At 39.3% G+C, this 24,316-nt stretch overlaps 1 protein-coding gene across 1 annotated transcript in view; it reads right to left on the reverse strand.

Moving 5' to 3' along the window:
- The window catches only part of syne1b (spectrin repeat containing, nuclear envelope 1b), an 87,170-nt gene that overhangs the window by 46,262 nt on the left and 16,592 nt on the right, over window positions 1–24,316 (reverse strand). The window contains exons 25-71 of the mRNA XM_087779630.1: window positions 24,019–24,227; window positions 23,114–23,222; window positions 22,779–22,943; window positions 21,693–21,860; window positions 21,458–21,634; window positions 21,178–21,318; window positions 20,951–21,111; window positions 20,718–20,868; window positions 19,282–19,509; window positions 19,118–19,216; window positions 18,734–18,921; window positions 18,526–18,649; window positions 17,684–17,850; window positions 17,461–17,614; window positions 16,769–17,394; window positions 16,521–16,700; window positions 16,272–16,422; window positions 16,020–16,178; window positions 15,733–15,915; window positions 14,962–15,063; window positions 14,683–14,886; window positions 14,227–14,434; window positions 14,035–14,147; window positions 13,489–13,694; window positions 13,274–13,420; window positions 11,611–11,902; window positions 10,866–11,038; window positions 10,443–10,752; window positions 10,195–10,359; window positions 9,010–9,366; window positions 8,810–8,943; window positions 7,740–7,917; window positions 7,484–7,666; window positions 7,159–7,302; window positions 5,671–5,826; window positions 5,339–5,503; window positions 4,839–5,011; window positions 4,607–4,760; window positions 3,940–4,083; window positions 3,013–3,177; window positions 2,624–2,941; window positions 2,406–2,561; window positions 2,165–2,335; window positions 1,779–2,105; window positions 1,561–1,713; window positions 282–449; window positions 51–227 (exon numbers count right to left, since the gene is read on the reverse strand). Of these exons, the coding sequence (XP_087635756.1) occupies window positions 51–227; window positions 282–449; window positions 1,561–1,713; window positions 1,779–2,105; window positions 2,165–2,335; window positions 2,406–2,561; window positions 2,624–2,941; window positions 3,013–3,177; window positions 3,940–4,083; window positions 4,607–4,760; window positions 4,839–5,011; window positions 5,339–5,503; window positions 5,671–5,826; window positions 7,159–7,302; window positions 7,484–7,666; window positions 7,740–7,917; window positions 8,810–8,943; window positions 9,010–9,366; window positions 10,195–10,359; window positions 10,443–10,752; window positions 10,866–11,038; window positions 11,611–11,902; window positions 13,274–13,420; window positions 13,489–13,694; window positions 14,035–14,147; window positions 14,227–14,434; window positions 14,683–14,886; window positions 14,962–15,063; window positions 15,733–15,915; window positions 16,020–16,178; window positions 16,272–16,422; window positions 16,521–16,700; window positions 16,769–17,394; window positions 17,461–17,614; window positions 17,684–17,850; window positions 18,526–18,649; window positions 18,734–18,921; window positions 19,118–19,216; window positions 19,282–19,509; window positions 20,718–20,868; window positions 20,951–21,111; window positions 21,178–21,318; window positions 21,458–21,634; window positions 21,693–21,860; window positions 22,779–22,943; window positions 23,114–23,222; window positions 24,019–24,227 (8,883 nt within the window). The remainder of the gene's footprint in view (window positions 1–50; window positions 228–281; window positions 450–1,560; window positions 1,714–1,778; window positions 2,106–2,164; window positions 2,336–2,405; window positions 2,562–2,623; window positions 2,942–3,012; window positions 3,178–3,939; window positions 4,084–4,606; window positions 4,761–4,838; window positions 5,012–5,338; window positions 5,504–5,670; window positions 5,827–7,158; window positions 7,303–7,483; window positions 7,667–7,739; window positions 7,918–8,809; window positions 8,944–9,009; window positions 9,367–10,194; window positions 10,360–10,442; window positions 10,753–10,865; window positions 11,039–11,610; window positions 11,903–13,273; window positions 13,421–13,488; window positions 13,695–14,034; window positions 14,148–14,226; window positions 14,435–14,682; window positions 14,887–14,961; window positions 15,064–15,732; window positions 15,916–16,019; window positions 16,179–16,271; window positions 16,423–16,520; window positions 16,701–16,768; window positions 17,395–17,460; window positions 17,615–17,683; window positions 17,851–18,525; window positions 18,650–18,733; window positions 18,922–19,117; window positions 19,217–19,281; window positions 19,510–20,717; window positions 20,869–20,950; window positions 21,112–21,177; window positions 21,319–21,457; window positions 21,635–21,692; window positions 21,861–22,778; window positions 22,944–23,113; window positions 23,223–24,018; window positions 24,228–24,316) is intronic.

A 24,316-nucleotide genomic window follows, 5' to 3' on the forward strand; every position in this document is an offset into this window, starting at 1 on the left:
AGAGGTTTTAGAGGAGAGTTGAAAGGATGAGTAAAAGTCATACCACTCACTCGCTGGGCTGTGCTACATATAGCAGAATAGCTATCTCTGGTTCCCCCCTGCTGAGCCTCTACTTGTTGACTGATCTTGGCTTGGACCTGGTCGGTACAGCTGGAAATGAGACCGCTTCCCTTCTGTTTCAGGGATTTGAGCCGCTGTTCAAAAGTGGCTATCTCCTCCATAATTGCCTAGAGGAAGACACGGCTGTGAGCACGATTCAACAATTCAATATTCAAACACACCTTGTGTCTGGCGAGCTGCTGTGTGGCTATTTCCATATTGGTGGCCTGCATGGACTCGGAGGTGACCAGCCTGCTGGACATCTGTAGGAGCCATTTCTCCACCTCCTGCAGCTCACAGTTGTAATCCTCGTGCTCTCTCACCCACTCCACAAGGCTCTGGACTTGTGTCTATAACAAAGCATGAATTAACTTTTGATGAAGATTTTTTTCCCAAAATAATAATAATAATAATATGACACTAGGGTTGGACATTCACCCAAAATCAAAACTTCACTCATTCATCTCACCCTCATGTCGACTAAGGGTGTGATGAGGAAAAGATGAAAAACTGTAGTCTATGTTTTAAGATTGTTTTTAGCGGACGCTGCTAGGATAGCTACTAGGCCATCATCTAAATCTTGATGCGCACTGACAATGTGTTTGAATGAGGAAAGTCAGACGGGAACTGAGTGACTGATAAATTTCGTCTCAAACTATTTTCAAATGTACAGAATTATAAATAGAAAATTCAAAACAATTCCTCACGTTGAGGCTTCAATACAAGATTGACATTACAAACAAGCACCATTAAGGTATCTGGATGTTATTAACAGTTTATTTTTTTGACAAAGACAATAAAAAGTAACGGATTACCCTGAAAATAATGCCAACCCTTAGTCGACATGAGGGTGAGTGGAAAATTATTGAACATTGAATTTTGGGTGAACTATCACTTTAAGAAGGGTTTGACAATTTATTTTCAGGTCCCCTTATTGGCAAGAGATAAAGCAACATGTTGTTCACTGATGAATCAAAGTCTACCAAAAAAAACACCAATGAAGGATAATGAATAAACCCAAGACAATGGACACCTTTCCAGGGATCTCTAAGTTAACGACTAACTTGACAGCTAGAACCTTTCTGTTGTGAACAGAAGAGAAAATCTGTTTTTATTAGTACAATTTAAATTATTAAAATGTTATTCCCATTCTTGCAACTACTATATTTTTGGTTTTCTGTAGGAGAATGTCCTCACGGAAAATATTTGAGCATGTTTTCTATGTGTTTCGATTATTAACTAAATTGATGCTTAAATATAGAAAAAAATAAAGAATTGAATAATGTAATTAATATAAAGGCAATGTTATTCATTACTGTATGTTCTGTAATTAAGGTACATGATTTGAGAAAAGCTTTAAAGAATTGTTTAAGAGAAAGAACTGATAAGCAGAATTGAAAATGCAAAACCTTAACAGGGAACTGTGGCATGAGGGGTCTAACTTAACACGTAAGTGCATACCTTAGCTGACAAACTGAGGCTTTGATAATCAGCCTGGAGAGTTTTCATATTGTCACTTATAGTCGGATCGGGAATGCTGCTCAGAAGAACCTCCCCTTTTTCAATGACACTCTTCACAGCTGACTCATGAGAGTCAACTGTCTGCAGGACAGTCTGCAGAAAGACAAGCACAAGTTTATATATCACTTATGTGACTCACTCAGAGTTATTTTCCATACCTTGTACTTTGACAGTTGTGCCTTCTTCTGGTAAAGTTCAGCTTTAGGTTCTACTCGTGACGCCAACAGGTTTTTGGTCTCCAACACCCACTGTGCCTGGGTTTTGTATTTATCCATAAAGTCCTTCGATAGTGCGATACATTTCTCATGGGAGGTGTGCTCTGAGCGCAGAGCGGCCATGAGTTCTTCTAGCTGCGTCATTTGAGAGTCCACCTCCTTTTTCAGCTGCTCTTCCTCAGCCTCCTCTAAGAACGCCATGGCTCGCTCTGTCTTCTCCCGCATGGTTTTCAGGTAGCTGTGACCCTGCTCCGTGTCCAGCTGTAGAGCCTGAAATGATTTTTGTAAGTTAATTCATCATAAAGTGTCTTTTAATAAAGACGGTATACCTCGAGTTTCTTTAATTTCCTATCCATGGCAACACGATCGACCACATCCACACTTATCGCCACAGTCTCGAAGTTGCCCCTCGCTGTGCTGAGCCAGTCCAGGAAAGTGACAGAGACAGTCTGTGCCTCTTCAATGCAAGACAATTCCTCTTGAAGCTGTTTGATGGTTTCCTGTAGATGTCGAAAATGCAAAGTGGTTGGTTTGATTCTCTTTTAAATTGAGCTCATCCTGTGCTGTTACCAATAAATGCAGGAGGAGGGCATGGAAGCGAGCTGTGATTTGAGTAGCTCTGGTGCTGATCCTGCTGCTAAAGTGGGTTTCATCCAGGACCTGCTGAGCCAGGAGACTGAGGCCTTCCATTTCGTCCTGATAGACGAGAACTTCCTCTTGCCAGCTCTGCCGAAGAATGATCAACGTTACAATTGATTACATGTTTTTCTTTTTGTTGGAAACCTTACCTTTAACAAATGTAGTTGAGCCTCTTTAGTTGTCTTGTCAGAGCGGCGGTTGCTCCGTAGTTGTCCTTTCGCCTCCATGCCCTTGAGCCAGCTTTCAAGACGTTGGAATTTCTGCTCCATTTGCCTGAGCTTGGCCAGGGCGCTGTTCAGTAATGACCTGGTGTCGGCCAATTGGGACTGGTAGAGCTTCCAGTCCTGCTGTGCCGCCTCTAGGGTGCGCTCTTCTGTCTGAGGACAACCCCACGGAAGCAACTTTTCACGATTAAGCAGGAGGGTGTTGAGCAGAGCCTGGCCCTCAGTGCATTGCAGCTGCAGTTCCTGTTCAATGAGACCAGATGAGATAGAAGTAAGGATGTCATAGTAAATAATGTCTGCAGATATTCACAGACCTGCAGGCTTTGGAGAGACTCCTCCAAAACATCAACATCCCCCTCCAAAAGTGCGTAACAGCTCAACTTGTCCTTCTCCTGTTCCAACCAGTCCTCAAATGATTTGAGGCTGCGTTGATACTCCTCGTGAGTTTTGACCAGCTCCTCTGCTTCGCCAACTGCTTTCTGTACATTAAAAAGACAAAAGGTTAATAACACACCTAATGTATTTTTAATTATGCTCCAAGCAAACGTCCCAGCATGAACAAGGTCAAGGTCACTTGTTCTAGCTTCTATTTACTGATACAATTTGTTGACTTAATTCGGCATTTCCAAAATGTCTCCCAGGGGCCATTTTTTGGCCATCAAGTATACTTCATGCAGCCCACAGTCTCCCTAAACAAACTTCAACCAGAGAATGTTAAAAGTAAAATGTCTGAGAAAAGGACACGTGAAGCTGCAAACTACTTTACACTGAAAATGTATTTTCTGTAAGTTTTAAATTCTGTTCTGATATGGTTGAAGATGTACTAGGAATAGATATTGTAGTAGTTCTGAAGGAGAATACTTTTCGTATGATGTCCACATTTGGGTCCCTGCTCGTTTTAACCTAATCGAATGTGGCCCCCAGACCAAATTTAATGAGGAATCAATCTAAAATTAATTTAAGTTATTACAGGAAATGCAAACCAGACTGTAATAACGGGTTCATCAACCCATACGAGGGATACTTCAAGAAAGATTGTAGAAGGTCTTCTCCAAGTCCACAAAACTGCTTTAAAATAGCTCACCAGTTGATATCTATAAGAGTGTCAAACTATATCTAGTTAGTACTCCTTAACCTAACACAATACTTCAGAAAGCTTCCATGTCCCAAGAGCTAGTTTAGGGGGGAAAGTCTCAGTCCCTTGGATTTCAACCTTGACGATCCCTTTTGGCAAGGCCTACCATAGCATTGTCTTTAATGTTGTTATAGCGTTCCTTCAGGTCCTGCAGCTCCAGTTGAGTCACAAAGCTGTCAGTGATATTAGCACTCTTCGCAGTGATGGTGTCCAACAGAGAGCTGTGACTGAGCACTTCCTCATACAGCAGCTAGAAGCAGAGACACAGTTGAGAAAGACATTAGTGACCGGAATTATCCAGAAAGACCCCATCAACTGTGAGATCTGAGTGATGTTTAGCATTCATGTTCATGCTGCATGGACATATTATAACAATTTTACCTTTTTTTAATTGTAATGCACAAATAAATATGCAGGTAAGAGAAATTGAACACTTTTACATAATGAGTTAATTTTGATACATTTTGATTCAGCAAATGGATTAGTATTTTTTCGGATTATAAGGCGGTTTCGTAATACTACAAAGTCTAGAGGAGTAATACTAAAGAACCTTGAGGTGTAACTTCAAAGCTTTACAAAGTCGTGCTAAAACAGATTTTTGACCCCCAATAAGAACAAACAGAATTAATGCATTAGGCACAGCGGATTATAAAGCATGAAATACATGTAATATTATGAATAGTCTTTAATGATATACTGTATAAAGTATAGCCATTCAACCTATTCTAGGATTACTCAACATAGTGAAGTTAATAGGTGTGTAGTGAACATACCTTGGCTTTGCTCAGGTTGGTACTTTTGTCTCTTATCTCCGGATACTGTTTATCAATGGGGTCTAGAGTGTCTTCTAAACGGTCCACCCAGGCCATAAACTGTCTTATGTCTTCCTGGTAACTGGTCCACTGAGACAAAGAGCCTTCCAGCTGACTGTTGGTTTGTAGAGAACAAAATCGTTCAACGACGCCGCAAACAATGTTGTGTTGTAAAAACGAATAGCAATCAGACCTTTTGCATTGGATTGATGCGGACAGAAGAGCATCCCACGATTCTCTGAGTTCTTGTATCTGCTTTTGAACCACAAACACTCCATCTGCTGACGTATTCCTCTGAACAGATTCTCCTCTTGTGATCAGCATCTTCAACTGGATCTCTTTCTCCTGGCGAGCAGTCTGCAAGGCCTGGTGGTGAAAATATAAAAACAAAATAAAGTTAACCATAAAAAAAGTCACAAACAATCCCATGCACAAATTAAATCTACATCTGTGGAAGACAGTTTTTAAGAAGATCAAGTGTCATCTCTGCATCAAGGTGACCTGGTGGTCCGAAAACAAACGTGTTTGTGGTATCCCTTGTGCCTTCCCTTTATCAAGGTAAATTTGACACTGGGGTTAACCAGTGATTGACTCACTCACTTATTAAATTGAGAAAACAAGTGTAGACAGTATTTTGCATTTACAACTTGACATGATGTATGTTCATGCTTTCGTTATGTTCTTTGTTCGTACCTCTAGTTTGATCATCCGGCTGTCAATGACATTTTTATCCGTTGTGGGCGCACAGTAGGTCTGCAGCATGTGACTGGTGTCGGCGACCCAATTGTGGAGGTCCTTTAAGCCTTGAGACAAGAGCTGGTGCTCATTAACAATGCGATCCAGGCGTGAAGTCTTTTCCTGCGAATGTGTGAATCACATCAGAAGCAGACGTGTGAAAGGCATTGACAATATTGCTTATCAAATACTCATTTTTAAGCGGATACATGAAAAGGATGAAAATCGAGCACTAATCTCCAGTTTTTCTCTAGCAAGACAGGTTATATAAACGCGTCACATTACTGTACCTTGGTGAGGTTGGTTAAAGCTAGGTACTGAGCCGAGAGCTGCGACACATGGTGCGCAAAGCTCTTCCCAGCTACATGTTCTTCCGACAGCAGCTGCGCCTTTCCTTTCAGCCTGTTCAACTGAACTTCATGAGAGGCTAATTCTTCGAGCACAGACTGAAAGAGCACAAGCAGGTTAGCGAAGGAGCACAAGCAGATACAGGTGAACAGGAGATATAAGGGAGAAAGAAGCAGGGAAGGGTTGAAATCACAGCAAGTTTAGAGGTTATCATGGGTATTGAACATTATTCTGATCATTTATATCCATTCTTCTCCAGAGGGAAGGGATCACCAATGCATCCTGTTTTAATTCTTTCTTTAAATTAGCTATTTTTAAATGTTCAGTTCTATACTTGCCTTCTTTAAAAATCTATCTATCGCCTGTTCCCACTCATATACATCTCTGTGAAAGCTACAGATGGAACTGATGCTGCCATTGTATTCAAAAGCTCTGCGGATCCAGTGATGTCTGCTCGATCACGTTGAGTCTTTCAATGTAGATGTTGCCTTCACTCTGCTGTCCTGTTTTGGGACTTTTTATCTTGCAACATCTCTAATGCCTGAGGTTTAATCTTGCGTGAGCGTAATTTTAGACATTTTCTTCTTCTTGATTGACCCATTGTTTCTGGTACTTCCACCAAGAAAGTGTTGATCTACTTAGGTGTGCTTTTGGTTTCCTAATTTTGTATATCATTTTGTGAATATATTACTTTAACTACCGACTTTTTGGTTATAAGTTCTTTGTTGATGTAGATATTTCTCATGCGACTTTCACTTACACAATTGGATTCTCGTACTGTACCTGAACCTCACGGCCAAACTTGTTTGTCACATGTGTAATAACTGTTTAAGACAATAATAAAGTAATTTGGAGAGCTAAACCAACAACAAAAATAATTGTCAGGGGTATCAAACTGCCATATTATAGGGGTCAAAATTAAGTTTTTAAGTTTTAGCAGTAAAGTGATGATTAAAAAAATTAACCGGGTAAAACAAGTGAGGAGATTATCCAGCAGCCTTTTTTTGATTTAAATTACATTTGTTTATTAAATATGCAAATTTATTTGTATCTTTGTTTTAACTTATGTTTTCTGGAAAACAAAATTGCATTTCATTGGTGAGAGGTCTTGACATAAGAACTATTTGCATTAACTTTCCAGTCTTTGTTCTTTTTTAAATTTTATTTTCCCCTTTATCCAAAGTACTACAAGCTCCAGTACTACCGTATATAGAATGCCAGGTTACACTGACCTTTAGTTAATTTTGTGAAAATAGAAACGTTTAAACCACATGTACAGAAAATAAATAACAAAAGTAAATATGTAAAGAAATTTCGAAGGAAACACTCAGGAAATGAACATTACAAAGCTAGCAGCGCAGCATGACTGTAGCAGAAGTGAAGATATCGAGTTGATTTGTGTCATGGATGCTTTTCTTAAATATATATACCTGTAGCTTCTGAAGCTCCGTCTTCTTGGCCGTGAGATCATACAGCCGTGTGTTGCTCTCCTGTATGGCCAGCTCTGTGAAATTTAAGCATTCCTGCAGAGGGTCTGCGCAGGCTTCGAAATCCTCCATCTGTGACACGAGATTCTGGGAAACAATTATTACAGGACAGTGAAGATCAGATAATATTGTTGTGACGGCTGATAGCAGAGGTTTAAGGGGACATTGAAACTCAAAACTAGCTCTTAAAATGAAAACAAGTAGTTGATTTAAATGTATTGTTTTGATCACAAATCCTAATCTATATTATTGAAGGCGACTAACTCACTTGTAGACTTATCTCTCGGTTGTGTAGGCTGGTCATAATGTTTTTCCAATCCTCTTGTGCAGATTTCATTTTATTCCGCACTGAATCAACCTTGTCTTTGGCAGCTATGATAGAGACAAGCTCCCCGCTAGCGACCACAGAGTTGAGCTTTGACTGGCTGTGCTCTCGGTCACTCAGGAACCCCTGAAGTGAGAAAACACATATGTTAAGATCAAACCTGCTTTCATTGAGTGACATTGAGTTTCATTATTTTTACCTGAATTTTCTGCAGACTGGAAGTGGCTTCGCTGAGATTCTGTGGTGCATCGAAACATTTAGCAGTGTTGATCTTTGCATTGACCAGCCATTGTTGGAACTCTCTATACGTGCAGCAGAACTCTTGGTCAAGCAGTTTCTCCTTTTTTTGACACTCTCTGGAGGCTTGTAGACTCAAGCTGGAAATAAACAACATTCGTCATCAAATATGGAAAATTTAAATGACAGTCAACCCCTGAAAAACATCCGACAGACCCCCTCTTTAATACCTATTTTTGCCTGAAGTCATCACATCTGCCCTACTTTTAACTCTCCCATCTGACACCACTTATACTCATTTAACCTCAAATTCAACCTCCCATTATCCATGTCCTTTCATTGACCTTGATATCTCTCTTTTCTACGTCTTTCCACATGTTTCTGATTTTGCATCCGATTGTGTTCATGACCCTGAATTGAGATGAGAATCTTATTCCAAACCATGTCTTCATCATTTTGTTCAGATATCTATATACAGTAACCATCATTTAAGATAAGCAGAAATCTGCTGCTGTACAAATGGTTGAATGAATAAACTCTGATTTCATGAGAAATCCACAGCCATTGTTGAGGGATTCTATTCATCACTTGTTTATTTCTTTTTATCTTTAACTGGAAATAAAAAAGATAGAAACAAGCTAAGTCAAGGCTCTTTTGAAAAAAAATAAGATGGATTATAAGCATTAAATGAACAGGGATTGGGTCACATTACCTGTTCACAAAGAGCACTCGTAATGTACTAGAAATTCCTGGTGTGGTCAGTGTATAAAAAAATATTTGAAAGATCCAAAAAGAGTTGGGAAGGAGAGATAAGGGTATGTTCAGGTGAATTAATAGGCTCACCCAAAATTAGGTGATATTGTGGAAATGATCCTAACTTATAATGTGTTAAATATGGTATTAATTTGCTCATAATAATTAATAAAATCTCAATGAGAGGTCAGTAGTCTACATGCTAGTTTTCAAGACTTTTGGGGGCAGGTTAGGAGTCGATGTATCATTAAGATCAGGCGGACAGGAAGGATTTCTTACCTGTTGTATTCTTTTATAAGGCTGGACACTTTCTCGGACTGAGCTCCGATGTCTCTGGAGAATCGGCAAAGTTCATTTAATTGAGTCTTCAGTCTGTCAGACATTGGACATTTGACTAGTCCTTCTAGCATGTCCTGGAAAATGAACAGGAATTGTCAAATACAATCCCTTGTTTTCATTTTTAGAATGTCAAACACAACCTTTGCGATCCTCCAGCCTTCCACAGCTTCCTCTCCCTCATTTTTGCCCTCCGCCTGGGCAAGATGTAGACGCCATTCCAGCAGCTGTCGGTTGAATTGCTGCATGTCTTGCTCAAGCTGCGCAGCCAGGCTGCTGAACTCCTGCTCGGAGCTGGCCATCTGCGAGAGCGCCGTCTCCAGACTAGAGCGGGACTGTAGTGCTGCCCGTTCCCACTGCTCCAATGATGACAACAAAGTCACCTCTTCTCTCTCAATGGCTTCGAAGCCACCAGAACCGGTATGATCCCTCGCCAAAGCACCGCTTCTCTGGACTCGGTTTAGTCTCTCTCTGCCTCGCTGCTTTGAGTCCAGTAACTCCTGTGAGGATGAGAGGTTTCAGTGGGAAGAAAATATAAACTCTTGCTTAAAGAATGAACTTTAAATGTGTCCAAAAACCTATGTAAAGTGTTTTTTTTCTATTAAAAGACCTTTAAATGTGTTTTCAGAGAAAAACTTTTAGTTATGTTCAGTCACTGTTGTTTCAGGCTTTACTTTTTCAATTTTAAAGAATGAGATATGTTGTACTAAAAATGTATAACTATGTTAAAAAAGATAAAATCATGCACAGAAATATGCAGTGAATTTTGAACCTTATAGTGCTGCTATCTGTCCCAAGACTATGGACTTAATAAAATGTAACTCCGAAAGTGCCTTTGCATTTGTATTCACTTTGTGACCATGGTAAGAGAATAAGCGGAAGATGATAAATTAAAACGTGATTCATCGTTTTAAAAAATTAGAAACATTAGAAATGATTAATTTAAAATTCAGTATAAACATTGAAAATTTGAAATATTTCTCCCCCTCTGTTTAAAGTGCGGTTGTTTTTCAAAATGTTAAGTGCAAGCTACATAAGCTACATTAAAATTCAAACTAACTTTTCTACTCCTTTACAGTTTACAAAAATTATTACAATTATGAGTTGAGTTTGATTAAATAAGTTGGAGGTTTAAAATGGGGTTTTCATAGGTGATTACAATTATTTATTTCTGATGGAGCATTTACTGAATTGGCTTAAATGGGCTGTAAGGAAAAAGTCTTCCAGGAATAAAAAGCCCCTACATTAAAGTAAAAATTCTAAATTTCGACAAATTTATTTTGGCAAGCAAAGTTTCTTTAAGATAGAACTCATTTTTTTAAATTCACCTGCACTTTGACAAGTTTTTTTTTAATAGATCCAGAATCCCCTGAAAGGTCAGACCAGCGCTGGAGTTCCTCTTTCGCTGAAATCAGCCAGTCGTTGAAATCTCTCACAGCGTCGAGATACTGCTGGTGTTCAGACACGATGGTCTGCATGGATTGAACTTTAGCCTTCAGGGAAAACAAATCACCAGCATTGATTAAACATTTTTTTCACCTGCAATTAACTTTCGACCCTGAAACGAATGATTCACCTTGACAATAGTCGAGATGTCATCAAAATGTTTTACGATTTCCGTCCTCGTCTCCGGACCGAATGTCTGGTCTCTTGTCTTTTCAAACATCTCTACGGCTTTGTTGGTGAGACAGGACAACGCTGCAGCGTGAGCGTCCACGTCTGTCTGCGTGGCTTTGAGACGCTCCAACAGAACGGCCTTCTCTTTCAGGCCCGGCTGCAGAGGAAGAGCCATCGCCACCTCCTGCTCCACAGACTCCATCCATTGGTGCAGCTGGCTCTTACTGTCCTGGTAACAGCTCCACTGGGCCACGGTCCACTCCAGACGACTGAGGATGATAACATGAATGTGAAGCACAGAGTTGCAAGAACAATTCCTCTCCATTGACTCTTGATTTATTTGTGATTTACAATATACGTTAAGAGTGGAGAGATTTCTAACCTGTGGCAACTCATTGAAATCATTAACAAATTAGCCCAGGCGTCTTTTAGATTTTGCAGCTGGGAGCAAATGGCCTCCTGTCCCTCCATTCTACTGCGGCGAAGGACTTGTTCTCCTTTTCCAACTGTCATGTTGAGCTTGACCTCCCCTTCTCCTTTCATCAGTAGAATATCCTGCAAGGTACATGAAAAAGCAACAAGAATATTAGCTAAAAAAAATCAGCGATTATTGAAATACTTATCTTTTAGCAGAATTTTGCCACAAGCAAAACAAATTACAAATTTAGCAATATAATAATAATAATAATAATAATAATAATAATACTTCTATTTATATAGTACCTAAAGAAAATTAGTGTCACAAGGTGCTTTAAATATCTTGTAATTTAACAAACATTCAATCATTTAAAATGGGACTTTCGTGACACAATAAAAGGCAAGGTAATTATGTTAGTTAATAAAAAAGAATATTAGAGACCTGGTAAAATAACTAAAAGAAAGTAAAAAAAACATTGATAAACAGTTAAAAGGCGACATTACATAACATTCTGTTTTCTAAAGGAAGGCACTGAAAATATATATGAGTCTGTTTGCGATATTTTCTTTTCAGTCTTTTCATATGTCGTAATTTCCTCTGTTTCTCCTTCACCAATCCTCTTAGATTTTGAGCCTCATTAGATGACTTGGTGGGTCCATATTTCCCCTCCGGACCTTGAGTGCAGCACATGACTTAAACATTCACTGACCTGCACAAGAGAGAGTCGTTTCTCCAGGGTTTCTTTGTTACCGACGGTGCTGTTGAGCGAAGCCAGGCGGTCCTGGACTCCGTGGAGCCAGGTCCAGGTTGCCTGCATTGTCTCTTCAAAGGCCTTTTGCTCCAATAAAGTGAGCTGACAGCTTCTCTGCTTCTCTTTGACACGCCTCAGTAGAGCTTGGTGCTGCGACTGCAGCTGAGCCGAGACTCTTGTCTCGCTGCCGTCGCCCCGTCCGCCCTCGTATAGTGTCTGACCCTCCTGACACAATCTCTCGAAGGAATCCCTGCAGAGAACAACTAACATTAGTGGAGACTTGACATGCTTCAAGATTCAATCATCAAATTTGATCCATTAAGGAAATTGATTTGGTCCAGTAGCAACAGATAATGAATGCAGTCCATGACCCAACAGAACCTCTTTGGCATTATTGGGGAATTCAAAGTTTATATTGGAACAGCAACATCTTTATTAAGGCTATTACATTATGAACATGCTGATTTGGGGTTCAACTGCCAAGAATAGCAGGGAAATCTAAGTGGATACACTCTCCTCTTTTTTTCTCACTATATTCTCCCTCACTCTTCTCCTTATCCATCTGTCTACCCCTACTAATTGAATCGAATTGAATTGAATAACAGTGTGTGCTGTGTATTAGCTGCATACTGTAAACTAGTGATGGGCTGATGAAGCTTCATGAAGCAGTGTCATGTTGTCTAGAAGTCAAGCAAAATTCAAGCTTCACTAATGTTCTACTCATCCTCATGTCGACTTGGTTTTGGGATTATTTTCAGTAATCTGAGTTATAGGCAAAAATGTTTGTCCGTATAACAGCCAGGTAGAAAGAAGAGCACTCATTTCCTATTTCCTTCATGTCCAAAAAGACTCATTTGAGGACAAATTAATAAATTCATACTGCTTGTCAGTAACGTCCCTTTTGAATTCAAGCCTCGAGAAAATTAATTGTATTTTGAATTTAGGTTATGCACTTTAACATTATTGTACAGTTTAACAGGGATCACTGGTATCCCGAGCAACAGACAACAACTGCTATCACCTATAGCAGTATGGAAAAAATATAAATATGTCTTTATTCTTTATGAGACCGCAACACACAGAAAAGGGGTCTCGGGGACATTTAAGCCCTCTCCAGGACTCAATTGTGACCAATCCATTGTGACTCAAATTACCTTGAAAAGAATACTACCTGCTAAGGTACCCATTAACTTGTTTTCTTTTCTGGATCATATTAATTCTACAAATGTCTCACCACATTAAGGATACTAACTCCATACTCATCAAAGCATGTTATTTCATTTTTAGTGTTCCATAGTGACCTGAACACTGGAGCTAACTTCCTCACCCGCTTGCATGGCTGTGTGTGAGCAATTTATGGGACGGTAAGCAATGTTGGTCGGACCCCATGCTTTAAGGCTTCACAGGGAAATAACTGTATCAACCTTTAGTACAACATTTTTTTGGAACACAGTTTTCTTTCCTGTTAATATTTTATATCTCAGATTTCTATTTCTATTTTTGCAATCCATCATCTCTCCACCCACCCACACACATCCACCCCCTGACACTAAGCTATTAAAAACTTACATTGTATAGATGATAGAAATAAAAAAAAAGATATATGAATAAGATGCCAGACCTTTCTTTAAGCACTTCTTGTTGAAACTCTTCTACTTGTTCAAGAACAGCTTTCTCATGACCCCCTTGGGTCTCCATAAAATCTGTGGTCATCCGCTTCTCCATGTGCTCCAACCACCAACGGAGCTTCCTCAATCTATTCTCAAACCTGTAGGAAATTTGATCAATCAATCTTTGTATTGATCCAACTGTTCTGACAGGAAGTGAGACACTCACCCTTTTACGAGGGATGCACTTTCTTCAAGGATCTGCTGGTTCTGTCTGCACTGTTCGACAAAACAGTCCCAGTCCTTCTGGATGGAGGAGAGATGCTGCTGGATCTGCCCAGCACTGACTTTGGGGAGATGGAGAAGCAGCTTCTCTCCTTCCTCACAGACCTGAGTTAAACGCAACTCTCCTTCTTCCACTCTCTCCATCGCCCCCTGCCACACAAACAAAGCAGTAGTTAGTCATGTCACTCCTCCCTCCTTAATGTGCCTAGAGGAAGGTTATCCTTCCACCTTTCCTCTGAGGAAGACACCAGACACCGACTTATGACCCCCAGAGTTCACAACCATCAAGATTGATCTAATATTAGATACATTTGCATTCTGGCTCAGCTCTCTGTACATCACGAAAGTGTGACACAGAAACTCCATGAGTCTAATCCTTGACCTGCTGCACCATTGTCTCCTCACTCATAAAACAAGAAATGGAAACTTTCTGGAGATGGCAATACATAGGTTTTCCGACCTTAAACAAAGCATTATTATTAAATGTCACCTTTATTTTCTGCAGCTTGCATTCCACAACGTGAGCGTCTCCGGATCTGTCGGAACACTCTCTCACAATCTCCCGCTCTTCTAAAAGCCAGCGATGGAAATCTTGAACTACATCTACAGACAGAATACAGTGGGAGGAAACGATGTAGTTCATCAGCTTTTTTGGGTCTTTTAATGCCTAAATTAGACTCACCATTGAATTGCTGCTGGAGACTGTCTTGCTGAGATGAGAATGTCCTGGCACACAACTGGTTAACCGACTCATAACTCTTTATAAGATCTGTGATTGCCGAGCCCAGACCCGAGAGCTCCTCCGAGGGATATTTCCGACACAGCATGTTCAGGCTCTCCCTGGTGGTGTCAATACTTCCCTGCTGATTTTGCAATTCTTTCTGCAGGTCCTGTCAAAAATATGATCAATATTGATGAGCATAAGGTATTGCAAATTAAAGTCCCGCGGGCACATTTCAGACCACTTGCATGAAAACAGAATGTGAGCCTTTCAGAATTCTTGAGAGGCCTTGACTTAAACAAAGCCTAACCAAAAAAACTAATCACATTAAATACTTAACAATTATTGGTTGACATTCATTCAAAATGTGATACAACAACAGGATGGATGCCACTGGTAATAACAATTGTATTCAACCTTTACTCTGGAGATGTCCTCTGGATCTGAGGCACTGGGAGAGGACACCAGGGAGTCTTCCATATTTTTAAGCCATACAGACATCTGATTAATATAGTCTTCCAACTGCTTCTTTTGGGAACTGAAATCCACAAGAGTTCTCCTGGCGTGCTCGTAGAGCTTCTGAACAGATCCGATCTTCTTTTGCAGGTCGTTTTCTAAAAGCTATCAAAAAAATATTTAGATTTATTAAATCAAATTTGTTCAGAAATACATGACAGACAAATCCCTCAGACGCACCTGCAGTTTCGCTGGGGTTTCTTGGTTTTGACTGCTCTTTTTCAATTCCGACACTTTGTTCCTGAACGTTTGAAGTTTCTCTTCCATATCAGATATTTCTGCCTGATGTGAAATAATTTTGTCTTCATGAGACCAAATGGCTTAATAAACATTTACAACAAAATACAAATGATTAAGGGTACTGTAAATGTTTTGGTACTTTTTAAGCATTTGATTTCTCTGGGTATGATCTGATAAAATAATTTCTATAGTGAAAGGTTTAACACGTTTTTTAAATAAGTTGATTAAAATATTTATATATTTTTTAATGACAACTAGGTTACTTTGCCATGATGGAGCTTCTACAATCTCATGTGTTGCATGATTGGTCAGAACTTTGATCAAGTAGCTCGGTACTCCCTTGTTATTGTTTGGTGGCATTATTATGCCAACATTTTATAATGAATTTAAAGGCTATAAGTTAAAAAGTAGGATGTTTTAATTGGAATAAAAATATCAAACTGTATGTTCAAATGTATCATTCTACTTACTAAAAATTAAAAATTCAACCTTTCAATATACAAACTATTGAATTTATTTATTCATTAAAACCAAATCCAACCTTTCAATTAAGTAATTATAAGTTTCAACATTTTAAATATTCTGATATACTTCCAAACAGGCTGGAGATGCTCGTTTTCATTACTATACACTTACATCGCTCTTACAGTGGAGGGAGACAGAAACAAATTGTGTGTTGCTACTTAAAGTATCTTCAGCTACTTATCTTACCTGTATGACGGACAGTCTGGCGGACACCTTCTGACTGTCATTCAAGTTTGTGAGGCTCTCATTCAGATAAGTTAGACAACTTGTCGCCCAGTTCTCTATTTCATTTTTGATATTATGAACATCTTCCCACAGAAGCAAGGTTTGATGAAAAACTTGAATGTTTTCACCAGTTCTCTCGGAAACCTGAGAGGAAGTTAGAAAAGCATGTCAAGCATTATTATTTTATTTTTGTTATCAATTCATTATTTCATAACTAATAAAAGTCAATTAATTGAAGTGAAACTTACGTCCAGCCACTGGTCCACAAGAGTGTCCATTTCCTTTTTAATCATACTACAGTCACAGTCTGGAATGTTCTGCAGTTCCATCATCAACTGCTTCCCTTTGTCACAAAATCGGTCCAGATCCAATTGTTTGGCAGCTATTTCCGTCTTCATGGTCTGGTGCTGCACATACAGTTACGTCGTTTGTAAAAATAAAATATATATATATATATATATATATATATATATGGTGTGATTTTTCTGGCATATTTCTACCTTGGTGAGTGACCTTTTAGATTCTTCGTAGTCCTGAAGAATGGATTTGATCTCAAGCAGAGGCTCACAGCGTTCTATGATGACGTTCAAGGAGGTTTTCAGAGTGTGGTATTCTCTCATCAACTCCTCTAGAACACCACACTGCTCTTGCCTGTTTTAGAAAAAAAAAAAAGTCAGGAGTAAATAAGAACAATATGATACGTTAGTAGATTTTTCATCATCATAATCCATTATGTCGTGACACTCTACCTCTCTGTGATGAGCTTCTTGGTGTCCTCCCATGTCTTTTGAAGCAGACTGATCTCTTTCAGGACCTCCTTGGTTGACTCTGGATCTTTCTGGACCAATTTGTTCCCCTTGTCTCTCAGCCACTGCTCCTCATGCTGGTGTGAATGCAGCTCATCCTCAAGCTGATGGAAGAAACGCAATCTGGGGAAAAGATTCAAAGAATTTGTCAGATGAAAAGGTTGATGTATGAGGAGCTTCTGAGATGTTACCTCTGTTGCAGAGCGAAGAGACTGGGTTCTCTGATGCCCTGGTGATCCGCCTTCTCCTCAATATCCTCCACAGCTTTGAGGAGCTGCTCTTTCCTCTGCCTGAACGACGACTGAAGGGTGACCAGAGCTTCCGCTTCGCCCTGTTTGGTCCCGAGCAACGTTCTCACAGTGTCCAACTCAGAGCTGAGAGCGTCTGCCAGAATCCGGCAGGACAACCGAGAACCGGATTCAACGACGACGTGAAGGTGGCTTTTGCATAGACCGCTGTCCAAACTGACCGCCTGCGCTTCAAGGTGGGAAACTTCCGGTGCTATGCCGGCTATCTCCTGCTGCAGCTCCTCCATTCTCGCACGATCCCAGCTCCCAGCCGTCTCCACGGTCTGCCTCAGACCAGCCAACACCCCTGCAGCTACAGAGTGGGTCTGCAGGAAGACCCTCAGTCTTTCAAGGCACTCTAACTGGAGCTGGGCAGTATGCTGCGCCTCCACATACGGCTGAAGACAACCGTCTGCTCGGCTCCGAAGATGTTGAGCATCACCAGGCTCACAGAGGCCACAGAGTTTCTCCACCTGCTGATCCAAGCCTTGTCTCTTGCTGCGATGTTTCTGTAGCTCTTCTTGTGTTCCCTGTCAACACAGCATCGGTAGTTTGGTGACCTTAATGCACCACCAATAATGATGGAAGGGCTTTACCTCTATGTGGGTTATTGCCGGTTGCAGGTTGCCGATCTTGACTTCAGAAGCCGTGTGAAGAGAGGAAAGCATGGCCTCACTCCACTGCGAGAATTTAAGCAGATTCTGATCGACCTGCTCTGCTAGTGAGAGGTGCGTCTGTAGTTCCTCAATTCTTAAAAACAAAATGACAACATTCACCCAAAGCAAAGTAATTTGACATCTAAGATTTGTTGTTACTTACATTTTAGGTAAAGCTGTCGTCTGAACGTTTAATCTTTTCTGCAGACTTTTACAATCCTCTTCAAGCTGTTTGACTCTGTCCACGTGAGCAGTGGGATACAACGATTCCCCCAGAGATACCAGTTCAACATAAGTGGATTGGAGGACCTGGAACTCGGACTGCAGAGCCTGCCGATAAAACGCCTCAGTTACACAATTTTTAGTCATTATTGTAATAAGTATAAATCTGCCTTTTTTAAGATCTTTTTATCCTTTCTTCCTTTTTTAACATTTACTGCATCTCAAAATAATTGAGTAATTGTTGAGTTTATATGTAGGAAAAGGTCATTTTTGCTCCCTTTTTGAATGAAAGGTTAAACTATGTTGGTTTTTTTTAATCTACATTAATTTCAAGTCGATTTTTTTTTGTTTTGGGCTTTTTTTTCCCCTTTCTCTTTAAATGTTTTTTCCATTTTATTTTGGTTCTTCGCTTTTGGCTATATATATATATTGTATATATTGCGGCCCTGAATTTTTTTTTTCCCACCCCTGATTTAATCTATTAAGGTAGTAAATACAAAACAAATAATTAATAAAGTATGATTAATCAGAAGTGTAGTAGCACCTATCCTTCACAAGTTTCAAAATCTCTATAAATTATATTTCAACCAAGCCAGTATTAAAGGGCAAGTGTTTCCATTTTTTTTTTAAAACCTAACATACCCTAAGAGTACAACAGTTGTTCAGTTTTCATTGAATGTTCCACAGATTTTAGGGAAATAGAGTAAAAACGGCTCCAGGAAAAACATACGAAACATTTACTTTTAACTAAATGCTTCAGATGTGCATGAAGTCACAACAAACCTGTAACGCCTGAAGTTCAGTTCGTAGCCTAGATTTATCAGCGGAAAGACGCTGACCCTCTGATTTGGTCGCTGATTCAATTCTCTCTAAGCAGTTGATAAAAATCGAGAGCTTTTTCTCAAACCTGTGTGAAATAAAGCAAAATTTCCCAATCTATGCGTTAGGTTGAACAATAGCAAAACATTACTCAATTACTTAAAGTACCTACTTTTGCCACTGAGACAGAATCTTCTCCAAATGATTCTGCTTCTCTTTTGCATCCTGTGAAGTCTGTTCATAGCGAGCGTTGATATCTGCCAACATGGTCTCTGCCTGTTCTCTTTGGCTCAGTCTTCTGGCAGAAGCTGACAGAGACAGTAGACTTCCCTGCAGCCTTTCTAGGCACTGACATACATCCTGTGGGGACAACAATCTTGTTACACGTCATATACAGGATTTGATTTCAAGTAATAATGCTTTTCTTTTGTAGGAGTTCTGATATGTTAAAAAAAATAACCAAAGGTTGAAAAACAAAACAGAAAGATATACTGGCTTAGACATGGCTGGGTGTTCTGCAAAAGGTTCACATAATACACTATTTCCTTGTTCATACCATGTGATTTTGAAGTGTATTGTAGGTCTCTGATGAGGAAGTGCAGGATTCAATAGGAAGTGTCAAATTGATGTGTAGCTTAGAGATGGAGTCTTTCATCTGGAAATAATGAATACCAATGTTAAGGATGGTTCTAATTCTTTATCGCTCTCCATGCTCTTCACCTCCTTTACGCCCATCTCAAACTTCAGCTGATTGGAAATGTTCTCCGACAGCTGCACATCAAATTGTTGTACACTGTCCTTTAGCTCATCCAGGTAGCGGCCAACTTGGGTCAGGCGGGCTTTGAGCCTTGCTACCTCTCCTGAGGAGACAAACTTGGCAACATTCTGGGATTCGGCCTCCAGTTGAGAAAGACGTTTGGCTCGCTCCTGAAGTTCAGTGGTCATCCTCTGAAAACAAAGACATTATGCCATTACACCAATGACGATAGATTTACATAAATGTATAAATATAAATGTACTTCCTGAAGATAAAATGGACCAAATGTAGAGAAAATGGACTAGTGGTCAATCTTCCAAACACATTACTACTTCACACTGATGTCTTATCCAAAAAGTGGCACAAGAATCCACTAAAATATTTACAACTGCACTTTACTTGCTTCATGTTACGTGTTCATAAATCACCCATTAGCAAGAAAAGGCAACTGCTGAGTTGACGGGAGTAAACATCTGATCATTTGGATAAAACTTTTGAATTGAAGAAGACCATTACACAGACAGTCAAAATATGAATTTCTGCTCTTCAAAAAAATGAAGTGATGTTTGTGACCTTAGATTGGAAACAGAAGTTTTGCACGGCTTTAAATATTAAAAAAAAAGTAAGAGTAAAGAGTTGAATTCACTATGGTTGCTGTAGCATTTTTCTTAAATTTACCATTATGTCCCTTTAATATGAACATTAAATAATAGCAGCAGATCTTCTTCTTTTACAGAATGGTCTCTCTTCATCGGACTGCATGCATTTTATTTACTTGTGTACTGAAATGCCTGCAGCGATATTGCGCATGTATGACTGGGGTTGAGCAGGGGTTGTGATCAAAAATCTGGAGTCTGGTGACAATAGTTGACATTTGGAATTCATTGTGGACTATTTTCTTTATCTATTTTTGTCCAACAAGGGCCAGAAAATTCCTCTTTAACTTGTTGTCTAGTCAGTTTTTGTTGTTGTTGTTTTCTGGGATTTTAAAATAATAAGTAAATCATAAATCGTTTTTAATACATTCATTGACTTGTTTCTTACTGTAAATTCAAATAAAATGTTTTGACTTCATATTAGGTATTTTATTGTAGATGTGTTTCTGATATTCCATGCATTTATGGGTTTTTTAAATTGTTGTGCTGGCAACAGTAGTCTCCCTGCAAAGACTTAAGTTAATAAGTTAAAATAAATCATTAAGAAACCATCCATCCATCCATCCAACTATCCACCTACCCATCTATCTATCAAAACATGTATCTATCCAAAAAAAATGTTTCTTTCCACCTATCCATCCATTTATCAATCCATCCATCCATCCATCCATTAACCCATCCATCTATCTAAATATATTTGGAAAACCAGCTTTTATTCATAAAAACAATGACTCTCACACTACCTTGACTGTTGTCATCAGTTCTGCCAGAGGTGAGGTGGATCTCTTTAAAGAGTCAAGCTCTTTTTCCTTCGTAGAAATCCATGAAGAAAGATCTTCAAATCCAGTTCCAAACTGATCCCACTGGAGTCTCATTTCCTCCACGGTCTGAACTCTGGAACAAAGAGGTTGATATCATTAACATTCATCTAAATAGTTAAAATCAGCTGCTATATATTGAGAAACTTAGACCTTACTCCTTTTTCAAGCCAGCTTCCACCTTGTCCAGCTGCTCCCTTAAAGAGCCGGCCTGCTGTAGGAGCAGAGTCTTGTTCTTTTGGCTGAGCTGGATCTCCGCTGCTCTCTTCAAGAGGCTGTTCATGTGAAGAGACTCTGCTTCACATTGCTTAAGCATCACCTGGTGGAAGACAAATATGACTATAATTCTCCTGGAGATGTTGCTGACAGATGAGATCAAGCTTACTTTGGTCTGGTCAAGTTCAAATACCAGGCTCTCTGGACTGCTGAAGTTCAGGTCTCTGGCCATAGTTGTCCGAGCCTTATTGACAAACTCTTGTACTGCTTCTTGTTGACTGTCAAATTCCTGCCAGCCAGCCAATGTCACCTGCTCAACGACGGTGAAAGAAAAAAAGTTTTAGTGTTTACACTTGAATTTTGTCTAAATAGAGAAAATATAAAACAGCACAAAATAGAGAAATTAATGTTACATATTGCTTTTAACCAGCTACGTTGAAAGTGTTCACCTCAAGACTCTGTTCTTGGGATTCCATGGTTTGTTCCATTTTGCTGACAGTGTTCTCTAGACTCTGGAGATCCTGCTGAAGATTGTCCCCGACTCCCTCCTCAGTCTGGAGCTGCTGTCCCTTGGTGATCAATTGTTGAACATCTTTCCTCTTCAGTTTCAGGTGTTTCAGAAGTTGCTGAAAGTTTCTCACGATCAGTCGGTGCACAATTTAATTTCTATATCTCTGAAGTTACCTGGTAAACCAGTAAGAGTTGTTGGGCTTCTCGAACAGTTGGACAGTCCAGGATTTTGGAGACTTCCGCTTGGGCCTCTTTTTGTCCCTGAACGAGATCCTCCAGAGTCGTTTTGACTTCTTGTCTGAACTGCACACAGTCACCGACAGCCAGAACCATCTTCTCAGCCTGGAAAACACAAGTCAAGCAAATCACTTTGACTGATAATGAGGATGCCTTTCCGTATTAGAACTGATAACAGTTGTACTCCGATTGTAAAGTTAATTCAACCAAGCTTTAAATTCCAAGAGTGAAAGGATGATTACAGTAACTGTATTTTGTTTTGTTTTTTTTCATATTTGTGCAGCATTTTTTCATACTTTATGTTGCACAATTCTAAATTCTAATTCTGAAAATGTGCTCACTTTTACAATATTTTATAACATGTTATCATATGGTTTTGGCCACCAAAACTAAAAAATGGAAGTGCATTAAAAAAAAAAAAAAGATTCAATACCACTGGGGCAATACCAAGTTATTGGTTGCACATTTAGATTGATACAATCAGTATATATTTTTTTTACTGCTGGCTCCGCCAAGAGGCAAACCTTACGACAAAGAAAGTGGCCTATTGGTTCATTTTCTAACTGGTAAAAGGGATGCTCCAATCAGCTTTGCCTTCACAAACATTTTTTTAAGGGGCCATGTGTTATAAGTTAAGTTATTAATGTACTTATATTAAGCAGAATTAAACACTAAGTTGAAAAGGTAATGGACAAAAAAAGACATATTTTTGATTGACAAGTACAGTCTCATCACTCTGTAGGCAGAAAGCCACTTTTGGTGTAAGTTCAGGGTTGGGTTAATACATTCAATATATTCTCTTTAGACTTTTAGATACCTTTCAAATCCAATAATAATAACAAGACATCATATCTTGTGACATTGTGGGATTTGATATTCCATTTATCATTACTTTAATCATACCTTATGCTGTGCCATTACGCAATACAAAAAGAAAGGTACATATTTTATTAAAAACTTTTGCCTATTAACACCAAAATGCACGACTATAGATGCACCAACAAAATGGATGTTTTGTCACACCTCAGACAGCGACGTGAGTAGCCCCTTGAAATCACAAGTAAGCTTGCTCAGGACGCTCTCTTGCTTCTGGGCGTCGGGGTCGGCAGCGATCTTCATCAGCACGGCCATGCGGGCCTTCAGCCAGCCCAAGTTGCCCTCCTGCATCTCTGCATCCCTCCTCAGCTCCTGCACACAAACGTGATGCTGAACGTGACCAGAGCACTCGCTGGATGGAAAATGTTTTACGATCCTAGTTCCCGACCACAGAGTCGTGAATAAATCAGCAGTGAGATTATGGCATGCAGCAGACGCAGTGCAGAACTTTTACACAGTTGTGAGTGAGGTGTACTGCTCACCATTATCGTGGACTTCACCTGCCCGTATTTCCTCGGGTCACCGGCCCGGTTCCTCAGTAGCCTCAGTTGGCTCTCTTTGGATATCAGCCAGCAGGACAGCTCAGCATATCTGTCGGAGCAGTCAATGACAAATAAGATTTATTCCTTCACTAAAATCTTTTTTTTCCAAGGTGTGTTTTCTGGCTTCAAATTGAACCTCAGTTTTAGAACAGTGGGTAGATTAAACTATTTTATTATTATTAGATTATTTTCAATGGTCAGCCAATGTTATATATGGTTTTTTTTAATGTTTTTATTAGTATTTATAACTCCCTTGCCCCACTTTTGCACATCTATAGCTGTATTGTGTGCATTATATATATATTATTGATATATTTATCATTATTCTTTTTAATGTTTTTTTATTTTACTTTATTATTTCATTATCATTGTTATTTATTAATTAATTCATGTTTATTAATGACATTTTTTGATTATTTTTTTTAGATATATTAATATGTATATATTTTTATTCTGTATGTCTTAATATAATATGTGTCCGGTATATCATTTTATATTGGATTTTGTGAATTCCTGTGACAACTTTAATTTCCGTGATGTTGGAAGAATAAAGAAATCAACCAATGAATTTGTTATTTGGCAAAACAACTATACCAATGGTGGCATAAAGCGCAAATACACAGTGTTTTGTTAACGCTTTCCTGTAACATCAGCCAACCCAAGTGCATAAAAAGTAACTTTCAAGAAATGTGTTCACATCTTGTGTAGAAAAAAAAACATATATTCTCACTCACTTTTAAAGACCCTTCAATCTATTGTTAGAGAAGTATTGTAAGATCAAGTCTTTAAAAAAGATTATTTGAATAATGATGATTTTCGACGATGACATTCGCAGATGACTGCACCTTGTGCCGTACTCCTTCCATTTGTCTTGATGCTGCATCAGCTTCTCGTGGGTGTTTTCAATTTCCTCGATGACCTCTGCAAAGTCTTTTCTGGCTTTCTCCAGCGTGCTGTGGCCAATGTCTCCCTCTGGAAGTTTCAAGCAAATCTCCTCCATCCACTGAAGCCTCTTCTCACAGATGGACTGCGGACCTTTTTCTCGGAAGTAGGCCTAAATAAGCATTAATTACAGAGCTTAGATTAACAGACAGACTTCTTTCACATTGTTAATGCTCATTTGAATTTAGAAGGAACAGATCA

The sequence above is a fragment of the Callionymus lyra genome, chromosome 18 (assembly GCF_982586985.1).
Source record: "Callionymus lyra chromosome 18, fCalLyr1.hap1.1, whole genome shotgun sequence".
Lineage (NCBI taxonomy): Eukaryota > Metazoa > Chordata > Actinopteri > Syngnathiformes > Callionymidae > Callionymus > Callionymus lyra.